At 53.3% G+C, this 13697-nt stretch overlaps 1 protein-coding gene across 1 annotated transcript; it reads left to right on the top strand.

The window, feature by feature from the left end:
• The first annotated feature begins 6198 nt into the window (after nucleotides 1-6198).
• C19H1orf232 (chromosome 19 C1orf232 homolog) lies at nucleotides 6199-13697 on the top strand. The gene is made up of 4 exons (XM_073318088.1): nucleotides 6199-6285; nucleotides 9552-9743; nucleotides 11885-11982; nucleotides 13397-13697. Exons 1-4 carry the CDS (start codon nucleotides 6199-6201, stop codon nucleotides 13695-13697), a joined length of 678 nt encoding a protein of 225 aa, XP_073174189.1.

The following is a 13697-nucleotide window of genomic DNA, read 5'->3' as shown; positions in this document are numbered from 1 at the left end:
TGTTAAATGTGGGCACCTCAAACGGCACTACGAAATGAAGCACATGGATTTTGACCACAAGTATCCACTGGGCTCCCAATGAAGATCAGACAAGATCGCTTCATTGAAGGATACATATTGAAGGCAAGTGATGCTTCAGTTGCCTTTTCCTGAGCACTGATACTATTTCAAAGGCTACTTGTGCTTAGGAAAAGGCAACTGGAGCATCACTGCGGTGGGTGTGGATAATGGCAAAACACAGAAAACCTTTTGCAGGTGCAGACGTTATTAAGCAGTGCATGGTTACTACAGCTGAAATCCTTTTTTGCAGAGAAGAAAGACATTGTTGACGCCTTCAGACAACTGCCGCTCTCAGACACAACAGCTATTAGGCACGCTGAGTTGATGGCACAAGACTTTTTCAAGCAATTGTGTATGAAACAGCAAATGGGAAAATTTTCCATGGCTGTGGAAGTGTCCCATATCATCAGGGACACAGCGCACCTAGCACTATATGCCCATTTTTTTGATGGAGAGAATTTTGGGGAGGAGTTGTTGACCTTTATACTGCATAACTGTTGCACGCTAGGCAAAGATTTGTTTAATTCTGTTCAAACTGTTTTGTCTAATGAAGGTCTTGACGTAACTCAGATTGTGTCAGTTGCAACAGATGGCGCTCCTGCCATGATGGGCACTTGCAGAGGGCTTGTGAAACACCTGCAAGATCTGAACCCCAATTTGATTTGCTATCACTGTGTAATTCACCAAACCGAACTTTGTGCGAAGCTTAGCAATGAGTATGCAACTGTATTGTCAATGGTGATTAAACTTGTCAACTTCCTTCGGTCCAAGTCATCACTGCAACAAAGACAGTTCAAAAGCTTTCTTTCAGAAGTATCTGCCAATTATGATGACCTGTTGGTTCATAATGACATCTGCTGGCTGAGCAGAGGGCAACTACTAAGAAGGCTGTGGGAAATTCGAGTTCATGTGGAAGAATATCTACATAACATTCCAGGGAAAAAGGCAGAAGAGTTACATGTGGTTTTGAGGGATGCCGCAAGCATGAGCATTCTGGCCTTCCTTGTTGATTTGACAGGCCACTTAAATGATTTCAACTTAAAGCTACAAGGGTAAAATCACAACATAATGGATCTCCACAGTAGTGTCCCCTCATTTCAAAACAAACTGAGTCTCTTCAAAAGTGATTTGGAACCTGGAGAGATGCTGCATTTCCCTACCCTGCTGAGCTGCTGGGACACTGCAGACGTTACTCGGGTGGCATCATCTCTGGACAGACTTTTTCAAAACTTCCTGCAGAGGGTTCCAGAATCTGAAAGCATTCACAACATCTTCCTGCGTGTCAGGAATCCATTCGTGGTACAAGCAAATGGCACTTAGTCTGATCAAGCAAAAGCATCCATTCCTGATGTTTGAAAAAGCAAAACTAAAGCAGGAGTTTACTGATTTACAAGCCAATGAAGTGCTAAGGGTGCAGCATGCTGAAACTACAGCTGAAACTTTCCACACTTGAGGTAGGTGGCATTTAACATTTGGAAAAAGCGGCAAAGAGTCCTGTGGCACCTTATAGACTAACAGACGTATTGGAGCATAAGCTTTCGTGGGTGAATCCCCACTTCGTCGGATGCATTGTCTAACATTTTGACTGTGTTTGGCTCGACCTATGTGTGTGAATCAGCATTCTCAACAACGAACAACATGAAATCCCGTAATCAACATGAAATCCTGTAATCGCTCTGTTCTGACTGATAATCATCTGTGCAATTGCCTTCTCTTGCATTGACTGAACTCACTCCAGACTTCAAGGCTCTTGTCCAGCAGAGGACCTATCACTTTCCCCACCGATGACGAGCAGTATAATCATACATTATTCACGCATATTTTATTTTAAATTTGTACTGCTGTATAAAATTACATTTTCAATAGTGATACTGCAGTTTTAACAGGTATTTCACAGTAATTATTCATGATTTTTTTTTTAATACATGTAAGTGGATGTGTATTTGTTATTGGAAAGACTTGAATCATAAAAGATAAAGAGTTCATGTGTACTAAGTGTTATTTTCTTTCATACTCTGATACTTATTAAATAAACCACAAAGGGCTTGAAAGTTTCAAATATGTTTTTCTATCTCTCTATATACATATATGCCTACAATAGTCTTATTTGACAAAACACATTCAAAACTTAAAACAGTTGTCTGAAAGTGTTTTAATGCTAATGTTTGCATCGATTTGACATTTTCTCTATGTATAATGACAGGTTTCAGAGTAACAGCCGTGTTAGTTTGTATTCGCAAAAAGAAAAGGAGTACTTGTGGCACCTTAGAGACTAACCAATTTATTTGAGCATAAGCTTTCGTGAGCTACAGCTCACTTCATCGGATGCATACTAAATAAATGCAAATAAATTGGTTAGTCTCTAAGGTGCCACAAGTACTCCTTTTCTTTTTTCCTCTATGTACTTTCTCAAAGTCTCAGATGTAATTTATTACATCTTTCTTGGAGGTTATTTTTAGGTTATACAGTGGTTTGATCTTATTTTTCATTTAATGCACTAAAAATATAAGCAATAGGGTATATAACATAGAATTGTATGTGTTCGTTGAACAGTGACACTTGGTGTGAAAAATGTTTCTCTGGAGCCCGGACCGGACCTTGACTATACCTTGACCAAGAAACGTGGACCTTGGCAAAAATAATTGACTAACCCAGGTCTAAACACTAAGCACACTTTTATAACTCTGATACCTATTTTAACAATACTAATACACAGGTGAGGCAGACTAATTCCAGCTATGTATTTGTTGGTGTCCACGTGAGGCATGATGACCTGTTCTGTTCATTCCCTCTGAAGCACCTGGCCTTGGCCACTGTCAGAAGACAGGATACTGGGCTAGATGGACCTTTGGTCTGACCCAGTTTGACGGCGCTGCCCGTGGGAGCCAGCTGAGGTCACTCAATTAGGGTGAACAAACAAAACGGGGCAGACAAACCCCAAACGCTGGTGGATATTCCAATACTTAGATTTACCCAGCCAGCCCAAAACAGCTTCTCTAGCACCTCCCTGGGTACTCAGATGTCCAAATAATGCAGTTCCCTTAAAGTACCCAGCCTCAGGCCTCCCTCCAGATACACGTCAAACATAGTGATAAATTCTGAAAATCTTATTTCATCAAATAAAAGAAAAGGTTCTCCTGACCCCAAAGGACCAAGCCCCAGACCCAGGCCAAATGATAACTCAGATATTACCCAAAATACACGCTTATAGTCAATTCTTATTAACTAAACTAAAATTTATTAAAAAAGAAAAAAGAGAGAGAGAGTGTTGGTTAAAAGATCAATATACAGACAGACCTGAGTTCAATTCTTGAGGTTCAGATACATGGCAGAGATGAGCTTGTAGTTGCCAAAAGTCCTTTTAGAAATAGTCCATAGGTTATAGTCCAATGTCCATATTCAGGGTGACTCCAGTCAGTGACTGGGGATCTCAATCCTTATGGCTTAAGGTTTCCCCCTCTTGAAACCCAAAGCAGATCTGAGCTGAAGAAGGATCGTGTCCCAAGGTTTTCATACATTTCCAGCAGCTTTTTGGCCTGAGAAAACAATAGGCTTAACTTTCCTTCTTCCAAACATCATGGCAATTGGCACAGGGTAATTTATCCATTAAACAGTTCAGATACAGGTTACACACACAACCTTCAAAGAGACATATAGACAATAATACAATTTCCCTCAAGTGTCTTCCTAAATACTAATACTTTTGATCTTTGAATCAAAGCTATAGACAAGACTTGTTGGCTTACATCACAAGACCTGAACAAACATCTACCCTTCTATCTCTAACAATACAGGCTTGCATTTCAAAGCTCTATTCATTTTAGGTATCTTCCTAACCAGTCTCTCAAGTTTGGCCATGGGTCAGGTCAGTCTGTGAGTTAATTAACTCTTTCTGGCCCTGTCACCTTTCAATGAGATATTATCAAAAAGAAAAGGAGAACTAGTGGCACCTTAGAGACTAACCAATTTATTTGAGCATGAGCTTTCGTGAGCTACAGCTCACTTCATCGAATGCATGAGATACTATATTACACTCATAATACCACACCCAGGATGGCCGTTCTTACGTTCTAATGTACTTCACTTTCTGCTTGAAACCACACTGGGCCCTGCCCCTTGCTGTATATAAACAGCTGTAACCTCCCACCCCAGAGGTGAGCATGCCTGAGTGGTGGATGAATGATCTCTATAAATAAACTCTTTAAGGCAGCTTGGCTGAATGAAAAGTGATACAGACACGTGCAGTTAGTCGCAGTATTGTACCCTTACAGGGAATGATCTGGAAAGCCCGAAGAGAAAGAAAGTTCTTTTTGCAGATACAGACTAACACGGCTGCTACTCTGAAACCTAAACACACTCAGTGAGTCTGACTTTGGCTTTGCATTTCGATGAAATCAAAAGCAGGCTTTTGTGGGATGGCAGCTTAAAGTGCCATCACCAGGTCCTGTCTGATGTGTTTAAAGCGTTTGGCAGGAAATAACAAACCTAGAAATGTGGTTGTGGGTCTTGATTTTCTGAGGTAAATAGCATTTGATTGGGGTGTGTAAATTTGCCTGCAGTGTCTGCAACCTTCCCCCACAAGGGGAGAATCTGATACTGACTAGAGAACCGGTGATCCACCCTGTTCTGCTTTCTCTGCCCAAGCAGAGTGAGGGTCAAAAGGTAAACAACACAGTGAAGGGGTTTTAACCTGAGGGTGACCTTTGGAACAGGAAGGTGCATGGCTGCCACTTTGGGTGAAGTCACTGGTGCACTGAGCGGGGGGGGGTTCTCAGCATGACTAAACTCCACTGTAGGTGGGTGTCTTAATGGCATGAAGGGCAGCAAACATGGAGTCGTGCATGTTGGATACACCTGTCAATCCACAACAAAGAAGCAGCTGTCAGTCAGCTAGCCACCTGTGATCACATTACCTCTCTGCTTAGGAATCAATAATACATACAGTCACGTAGCAATGGCAGACAGGCCTCTTGTCATTAACACAGTGCAGCTCAGGTAGGGTGGCAGAACAAAAGACACCCCCGTACCAGACATCAGGGTTTTGCCACTCCAGAACACCAGTGGCCATCTGCCTCCATGTCCGTTCATCTCATATGTGGCAGGCAAGAAGCCCCTTCCTCGTAGACTGTAGCTAGCTGCCCTGTTTCTACTCCAGCTTCAAGTTCTCCTCTCTTGTTTGCAATTTGCATAGACCCAGCTCCAAAAAGCTTTCCGTCCCTGAACAGAAATTAAATATGTGAATGAGAAGAGATGGGTTTGCAGGGCTGGCGACTCCTAAGGAATAATTTAGCTTCCGGACACTATTTTCAGCTGGTTGCTGAGATACTGTGTTCCAGGCGCCCCTTCTCAGGGGGGATCTGTTACAGGCCACAAACAATGAAGTGTAACGCAAGAGCTCAGCCAAGCTGGGATGAGACTGTCTGCAGGACCTGGGAGGGGGTGGGGGCCATGCAAGGACCTCACCCTGGGAGCTGGAAGACTCTACAGGGGCAGGGGAACAGAGTAGGCAGGAGACAGACCTTTGTTGCAAAGGGACATAGATGGTGGCTGGCCAGGCACAGACTCAGGGAGTGGGATGGAGAAGGTAGCTGTGGCCCAGAAGAGAGCCCCCTTTGGGAACAAGACAGAGGGGATGGATGAGGGGCTAGAGAGAATCTTTTCCTGGAGGCAAGATATGGGGGGAGCTGAAGGACAGGGAACAGCCCCTCCAGGATCAGGCGGATAGAACTCCCCGCAGGCCCACCGGCCCTATGTCTAGGAGCCCACTGGCATTCTGGGTCAGACCCGGATCGAGTTCCTCTTTGTGGTCTGAACATAGGAGGCCTCTGCAATTTTAATGAAGACACCAGATCCCAGCAGGCACCCGCCTGTACCAGGTGCGAGTTTGCAGCACTCTCCAGCATCCCGTCAAGTCCCCGATTCCCCGCAGAGCCCTCGAAGCAGCTGGGTGTAGCTGTGCAATGGCACCCCACCCCAGCCCTAGGCACGCGGGGCACAGGAGCTGAGCCAAAGGCTGCCAGGCACCAGGCAGACAGCACCACCTAAGCCACAAGGAGCCTGCTTGTCTGGGCCTCTCCTGCTACCGGCTGTAGGAGCGCAGCTGCCCTGGGACTCAGGGCCAACGTCCCGGCTGCCACCATGACTCAGGGATTCTGGAAAGTCTACAAGTCCAAAGTGCTGCAGAGTCTGGGCAGAGAGGGGCAGGAGGGGGAGTTCCAGGATGAGGTAGGGATGGCCCTGGCAGGGGCTTCGGGTCTCTATCGCTGCCCACGGGGGCAGGTACCAGGGGTTCCCAGCTTTACTTCCCTGCACCCCCGGGGTCCCCGCCCAGCCCCTGGCTTCACGCTCTGGTACCCTACGCCCCCGGGATCCCCGCACAGCCCCTGTCTCCACCCACTCTGATACCCTGAGCCCCCAGGATCCATGCCCAGCCCCCGGCTCCACCCACTCTGGTACCCTGAGCCCTCGGGATCCCCACCCAGCCCCTGGCTCCACCCACTCTGGTACCCTGAGCCCCCAGGATCCCCGCCTAGCCCCTGGCTCCACCCACTCTGGTACCCTGAGCCCCCAGGATCTCCGCACAGCCCCCGGCTCCACCCACTCTGGTACCCTGAGCCCCCAGGGTCTCCGCCCAGCCCCCGGCTCCACCCACTCTGGTACCCTGAGCCCTTGGGATCCCCACCTAGCCCCTGGCTCCACCCACTCTGGTACCCTGAGCCCCCAGGATCCCCACCCAGCCCCCGTCTCCACCCACTCTGGTACCCTGGGCCCTGGGGATCCCCGCCCAGGCCCTGTCTCCACCCACTCTGATACCCTGAGCCCCCAGGATCTCCGCCCAGCCCCCGGCTCCACCCACTCTGGTACCCTGAGCCCTTGGGATCCCCACCTAGCCCCTGGTTCCACCCACTCTGGTACCCTGAGCCCTCGGGATCCCCACCCAGCCCCCGGCTCCACCCACTCTGGTACCCTGAGCCCTCGGGATCCCCGCCCAGCCCCTGGCTTCACGCTCTGGTACCCTACGCCCCCGGGATCCCCGCACAGCCCCTGTCTCCACCCACTCTGATACCCTGAGCCCCCAGGATCCATGTCCAGCCCCCGGCTCCACCCACTCTGGTACCCTGAGCCCCCAGGATCCCCGCCTAGCCCCTGGCTCCACCCACTCTGGTACCCTGAGCCCCCAGGATCTCCGCACAGCCCCCGGCTCCACCCACTCTGGTACCCTGAGCCCCCAGGGTCTCCGACCAGCCCCCGGCTCCACCCACTCTGGTACCCTGAGCCCTTGGGATCCCCACCTAGCCCCTGGCTCCACCCACTCTGGTACCCTGAGCCCCCAGGATCCCCACCCAGCCCCCGTCTCCACCCACTCTGGTACCCTGGGCATCCCCACCCAGGCCCTGTCTCCACCCACTCTGATACCCTGAGCCCCCAGGATCTCCGCCCAGCCCCCGGCTCCACCCACTCTGGTACCCTGAGCCCTTGGGATCCCCACCTAGCCCCTGGCTCCACCCACTCTGGTACCCTGAGCCCTCGGGATCCCCACCCAGCCCCCGGCTCCACCCACTCTGGTACCCTGAGCCCTCGGGATCCCCACCTAGCCCCTGGCTCCACCCACTCTGGTACCCTGAGCCCCCAGGATCTCCGCACAGCCCCCGGCTCCAACCACTCTGGTACCCTGAGCCCCCAGGGTCTCCGCCCAGCCCCCGGCTCCACCCACTCTGGTACCCTGAGCCCCCAGGATCCCCACCCAGCCCCCGTCTCCACCCACTCTGTTACCCTGGGCCCTGGGGATCCCCACCCAGCCCCCGGCTCCACCCACTCTGGTACCCTGAGCCCTCGGGATCCCTGCCCAGCCCCCGTCTCCACCCACTCTGATACCCTGCGCCCCCGGGATCCTACCCAGCCCCCGTCTCCACCCACTCTGGTACCCTGAGCCCTTGGGATCCCCACCTAGCCCCTGGCTCCACGCACTCTGGTACCCTGAGCCCCCAGGATCCCCGCACAGCCCCCGTCTCCACCCACTCTGGTACCTTGAGCCCTGGGGATCCCCGCCCAGCCCCCGTCTCCACCCGCTCTGGTACCCTGAGCCCCTGGGATCCCCACCCAGCCCCAGCTCCGCACCCTCTATCCCTTTGGCACAAGCCCCCCCCACGCCACGGTGGGGTTTATTCATTGATTCCCAGACTCAGAGCGGCACAGTGCAGAACACAGCTATTGCTGCTGCCACGTCCAGTCTCTGGCAGGACAACTGCCCCCGGGGCCCCTAGTGCTGTGGTCACCACGCTACCTGCTGCTGTTTCTCCTTGTGCTGTTCTTCCCTCTGCTGCTGCTGTTGCAGCCTGTGGCAACCAGGCACTCTCTGGTGCCCTGTGTTCGTGCCCCGGCATCCGCCAGCCGCTTCAGCAGCTCTCCTTGGCTTGCTCGCCCTGCCCCGGTTTTTGGCAGGGATCTGTGTTCTGGGCGCCGACAAATCATCCAGTCAGAAAGAAAAATCAGATCCGAGCACTTTGGAGAGTCTTGGGGTGGGGCAAGAGCGATGGGGTTCGTGCCCTTCGGCGCAGAGAAATACAAACCCAGCCCTGGCCCCGTGAACTCAGCACTGCTTGTTACAGGGCAGAGAGAAGGACCAGTCGGGGTGGAGGGATTGGAGTGAAGGGGTGGGTACAACTCCAGAGCTGGTCAGTGCTATGAAATGAGGGAAACCCATTTCTAGGGGTCACTGAACTCGGAGCAGAGAAGATTCTTGTAGCATGGCAGATGGGGCATGGAGAGACCTCGCCTGGTCACTTTATCTTCAGTGTGGCCAAATCGTGTAAATTTTGGTGTTTTCCTTAAAGCCCCAGCTCCTGGAGTCAGGTGATAACATGAGACTCTCCGCTTCCCATCTAGTCACATAAGGTAGTTTGAAGCAGGCCCAGATTAGCCAATGTGAACTCAGTGCACTTGCACAAGGCCCCCATCTCAGGCAGGCCCCCAACCACTGGGCAAAAAATTGGTTATGGTAGAAGTGGGGGAGGATCAAGCGTCACGCACTCAGGTTTGGCCCAGCACCTAGACAGACCCTGCAGCCCTAGGCAGCTGCCTCGTTTGCCCACAGCTAGTCTCTAGCTAACGGAACTGTCTAGGTGAAGGCAGGTGGGGAGCCCACATTTTCATAGTGTACAGGGCCCCCAAATTCTTTAATCCCTCCCTGCTTTGAGGGCTTGACCTGATTCGTTGGAGAAGGGGAGCGCAGAAGGGAGTTTCTGTTCAGTAGGGAATAGACAGGAGATGCCACAACACTGAGCCTGGGTCAAACACAAGGACAAGGGACTCCGCTAGGACCAGGGCCAAACGACTGAGGAAGTCTGGTGGAAGCTCCTTGCACAGGGAATAGTTAGTGCATGGACCAGACCAAGACCAGAGGCAGCAGCTAGAGGAGGAGGAGAAAAAAGTGAATGGGGTGAGGGGAGTCAAGGGGGTGAGAAATCCCGTTGCTAACTCCACTCACCCAGGGACAGAGCCAGCCGATCTTTCCAGGTGCTGCCCCTGCAGCTGTTCACACGGCCCTCCTCTCCACACGCTGCTGCCCCATGGCTGATACTGTGAGTTTGTTTCAGAGGGATAACCCCGAGCTGGTGGAAACCACAGATGCCCCAGTTCTGATGGAGGAGGGATCGAACCCCATCTCCCAGCTGGCACGAAGGGTAAGGCCTCCCATCTTAGGCGACCCACCTGCATCCCAGAGCTGCCGTCTCTCTCTTAGCACCATACCTCTGGCACCAGTCACCACACCCAAGCCGAACTGGCCGGGGGGATTTTCTGCTCACTGGGATTGTTTTCAGGAGTTTCTGTGGGTTCCAATCTACCCTGGAGATTCGCCTGGCTTTCTGTCACCCCCCTCGGTGCTACCGCATCTTAGGGTTGCCAACTCTGACTGAAGCTATTCTGGGAGATTTTTTTTTGGCCCCCCAACTTGACGTAATGTTATTTTCTTAAAATATCCCATTAAAATCTCCTGAATGGCTTTCAATAGCCACCGGGAGATCGATGCCGATTCCGGGAGATTCCTGGCCAATCCTTGAGGGCTGGCAACCCTACCGTATCTGTGGCAGCCAAGCACGGTTGCCTTGATGCAGCCTGTAACAGGGGCTTTGTCTTCACTGCCAAAAAAAAAATCCAGAAGGCGAGCTTGGGCTATGGAACACGCACTGGTGATCTCACCGCAGAGACAAGGGGCAGGCGGGTCCTGCTGCAGTGGAAGGAGGCAAGGCCAAACGCTGGGCGTGGGGGCTCTCGGAGGGACCTCACCTCACCACAGTGTGATACAAAGAGCTTGGGCCTCATCTCGCTCGGATTTCACAGCGGAGAGCTCCACGCTGGGAAGAAGGCCACGGAGCTGTGGCCAGGCCGAGAGGGCAGTGCTCCGAGGGGAAAGCCAGATGCAGGATTTAGTGCACAATAATGTGTTGAGGGAGAGCAGGGGAATCAAACCAGACTATGATAAGGAGGCCGCAAGCCCCCTGGCCCTAATACCAGTCCTCGCCCGGCTGCAGGTTTCTGTAATGAATGTGAATTAGCAGAGACAGGTGCGTTTGATTTGACCGTAGCCTGGTCTTTCTTCCACGTGTCCTTAAAGAAACAGACCCCCTCCAAAGGTAGACAGCAAAGCACCAGTACCTGTCCAGAGCCCGGCCTAAGGCAAAGAGGTCGCAGATAATGGAAAGGGACTGCAGATCTACAACCGCAAGAGGGGAAAAAAGTCACTTGGTTGCCCACATCCCCCTCAGGGCCATTGTGCCTGTCTGCTGGAGGCCCTGATCACACCCTGGCATGGGGGCTGCTTCCCCCAGTCTGCTGTCGGATCAGAGCCTTAGGTGCTCACAGAGCACCGAGCACCCTAGAAATTAGGTGCGGTGGTATGGCCCTGGGTGCCCAGCTGTATCCAGACACCCATTACTCTGGCTGCATCTTCCCTCCAGAGTCAGCCTTCCCCTCCCTGACCCAGCCGCACTGGCTCTGATCAGTCTCCAGCCAGCCCTGCTCGACCTGGTCAAACCTCCACCCCTTTACCACCCTGATGGGCAGAACTCCCCGTGGGCCGAGACCGCACGCGGCACCAAAAGGCCTTCTTGCTGCAGTGGGTGGCAGATGCCCATAAACAGGTGGAGGGGGTGGTTGAGTGTTGTGGGGGACAGGCAGTGTGAGCGTGGAACCTGGTCATTTGCTGTCATAATGTCTGTGCTGTCCTTATAGTACCGAGGTGGCCCAGTCCTGGACCCGGGCCCCCTTGGCGCCAGGTGCTGTACAAATACAGACCAGAAGGCTGGTCCTGCTCCAAAGAGCCTACACCCAGGCTAACAAAGACAAAGGGCAAACGCCCCCTCTCCTCTGGGCTCCAGGGGTCTCTGCCAGCTGTTCCTCACCCACTCCTCACCCGCACAACGGCCAGTGAGGTCACTCAAAGGGGGGCATGGAAAACAAGGGGGCAGTGGACATGCAAGGGCTGAGCGGGGCAGGGACCCCTCTTCTGAATCTGGTGTCCAGCCCCTGCCTAACCTGGGACAAGTGGCTGGCATGGAGACAGTCACTGCTCTTTTGGGAGGAGCGGGGATAATGCTGAGGGTGACAGAGGAGGAGGGTGACGCTTTGTGGGGTGCATCCGTGAGGCTAGTCTGTGTGTGGTGGAGGAGGAGGCAGAGGAAATAAATTCCTGCTGCGTCAGTCCCATGGATGCCCGTTGACATTCCCAGGGACCCATGTGAGCTCGGCCGAACCACACAAGCTCCACTCCTGCCTGGACCCGGGCAGCTTCACTGACCAGTGTTTCCCTCCCTCTGCTCTGCAGGTCCAGGGGGCTGGCGCCAGAGGCTGGAGGAGCATGTCGTCTCTGTTCAGTAGGGAGGATGAGCACAAGCTGCTGACCCCCGAGCCCTGCGCTGACCAGTAAGACTGACGCTTGCGTCTGCATCGTAGCGTCCCCGTCGGGATCCCGTCCTTCTAGGCAGTGCCCGGCTAGTCATGGCCCAGCTTATGGTAGGGCTGAGGGTCTGCCACAGGCCTGAGGATCAGGACGAGGGGTGGCTTGGGGTGAGACTTCAGGCAGCGAGGTACAAGCGTATCTGGATTTCGCCCCCCCAGAGCAAGGATGAGTGTACGGCCCTGTACACCTGAGCTCTCAGCCAGGCGAGGGGTCCTCTCAAGTCCAGTAACTCTGTTGTCATTAACCTGGATTCCAGAGAGGGCTTATGACTAAATTCAGCCCTGCTGTATGTGGACCCCACTCCCATTGAGATCAGTGAGAGCTTTACCCCATGGCTGAGTCTGAACCCAAAACTGTGTCCAACAACAGCGCCCTCGGCTATCTTCCCGCCCCTGCTGCTACTAGCCAGAGGACATGATGCACGGGCCACTCAGATGGCCGCAGGTGAAGGCAAGAGAACCACACCCTGCTGTCTTGTCCTGGTCATGTCCATGTGGAAATCTGTCCCCATGGTTCCAGTGCTGGATGCAAAGTGTTTAGATCGAGAGGCATTTCCTGGCCCCAGAGCCGGCGTAGGAGGAGAGAGAAGAAATGCGCTGGAGATCCACCAGGTGCCTCAGTCACACTGTAGAAAAGTTACCCAGTTCCAATGGGCTCCTTTGCCTGTGTGGAGACCGTTCCAGCCTCCCGCCGGGGCAGCCTGGGCTCAGCCCCAAGAGCCAGCAGCTTTGCAATAAGAAGTTCCCTGTCCCACACCCTGGGGCACAAAGTGCAGATCCTCCCGAGCCAGGAGAGTTCAAAGCCCCCCGTTCAGAGCATCCCCCAGTCACGTGTGCATGGCGATCCTTGAGCCCTGCAGCCAGCTTGTTCACCCCAGTGCCCACATCGCTTCTGCTGTGTCTATAAAATCCAGACCCGGGCTGGTGCCTGTGTTCTGGCCCTGCGCCTGGGAACGGGGGCTAGGGTTTGGGTAGCGCCCCCCCCCCCCGCCCGCCTTCATGAGAAGCCACGCCCTTCTCAACAAGGCTGGTTCAATAACATCTGCTGAAGGGAAGCCTGTGGCTCAGGGATTCTTATTAAACTACAGTCCCGTCTGTGCGAATCAGCCTCTCTCGCTTGCACTCTAGCCGCCTGCCAGACACCAGGACTCAGCATCCTGTCTCTGCCCCTCCCTGGATCATTTTGTCTGCCTGTGCCTTTCCTACACAGGCTCAGTCTCTTCCCTGTAGGCTGCAATACTGCCCGACACCCTCTTGCTGCTCATCTCCTTCTCTTTCTCTCCTTGACGCTCTCCCCCTTCCCGTCTCTCCTGTGTGTGTTGGGATCTTTAGGCTCAGATGCTCCCCACTCCCTAACCTCCCCCTCTCTTGCTTCCAGCCCCCTGGCACCAAAGCCAGCAGAGTCGCCCTCTGCAGAGAAGACGACTTCAGGGTTCTGGGATGTCTTTGCCGCCAAGTGGCAGCAGGCCTCTGCGCTGGACAAGAAGACGGCCCAGCCGGAGATCAGCGAGCCAGCGGCCGAGTTCAGCGGGGCGCCTGGGGAGCCCCCCGGAGAGAAGGCCTCCTATTCTAACAACGGCAGCGACCTCCGGGAGCCAGAAGAGGGCGCCTTCAAGTGGGGCTTCCTGGTCAGCAAACTGGCTGAGATAAGGAATAAAAATGCCCCCAAGAGTAACTAG

This window comes from Lepidochelys kempii, chromosome 19 (genome assembly GCF_965140265.1).
Source record: "Lepidochelys kempii isolate rLepKem1 chromosome 19, rLepKem1.hap2, whole genome shotgun sequence".
NCBI classification, from domain to species: Eukaryota; Metazoa; Chordata; order Testudines; family Cheloniidae; genus Lepidochelys; species Lepidochelys kempii.
Note: the sequence above shows the minus strand (reverse complement) of the source record. Positions and strands in the feature narration are given on the sequence as shown.

Coding starts and splice junctions, on each gene's coding strand:
- C19H1orf232 (XM_073318088.1), top strand. CDS start 6,199: ATGACTCAGGGATTCTGGAAAGTCTACAAGTCCAAAGTGCTGCAGAGT. Junction 6,286..9,551: donor AGGGGGAGTTCCAGGATGAG/GTAGGGATGGCC, acceptor CCACTCACCCAG/GGACAGAGCCAGCCGATCTT. Junction 11,983..13,396: donor CCCGAGCCCTGCGCTGACCA/GTAAGACTGACG, acceptor TCTTGCTTCCAG/CCCCCTGGCACCAAAGCCAG.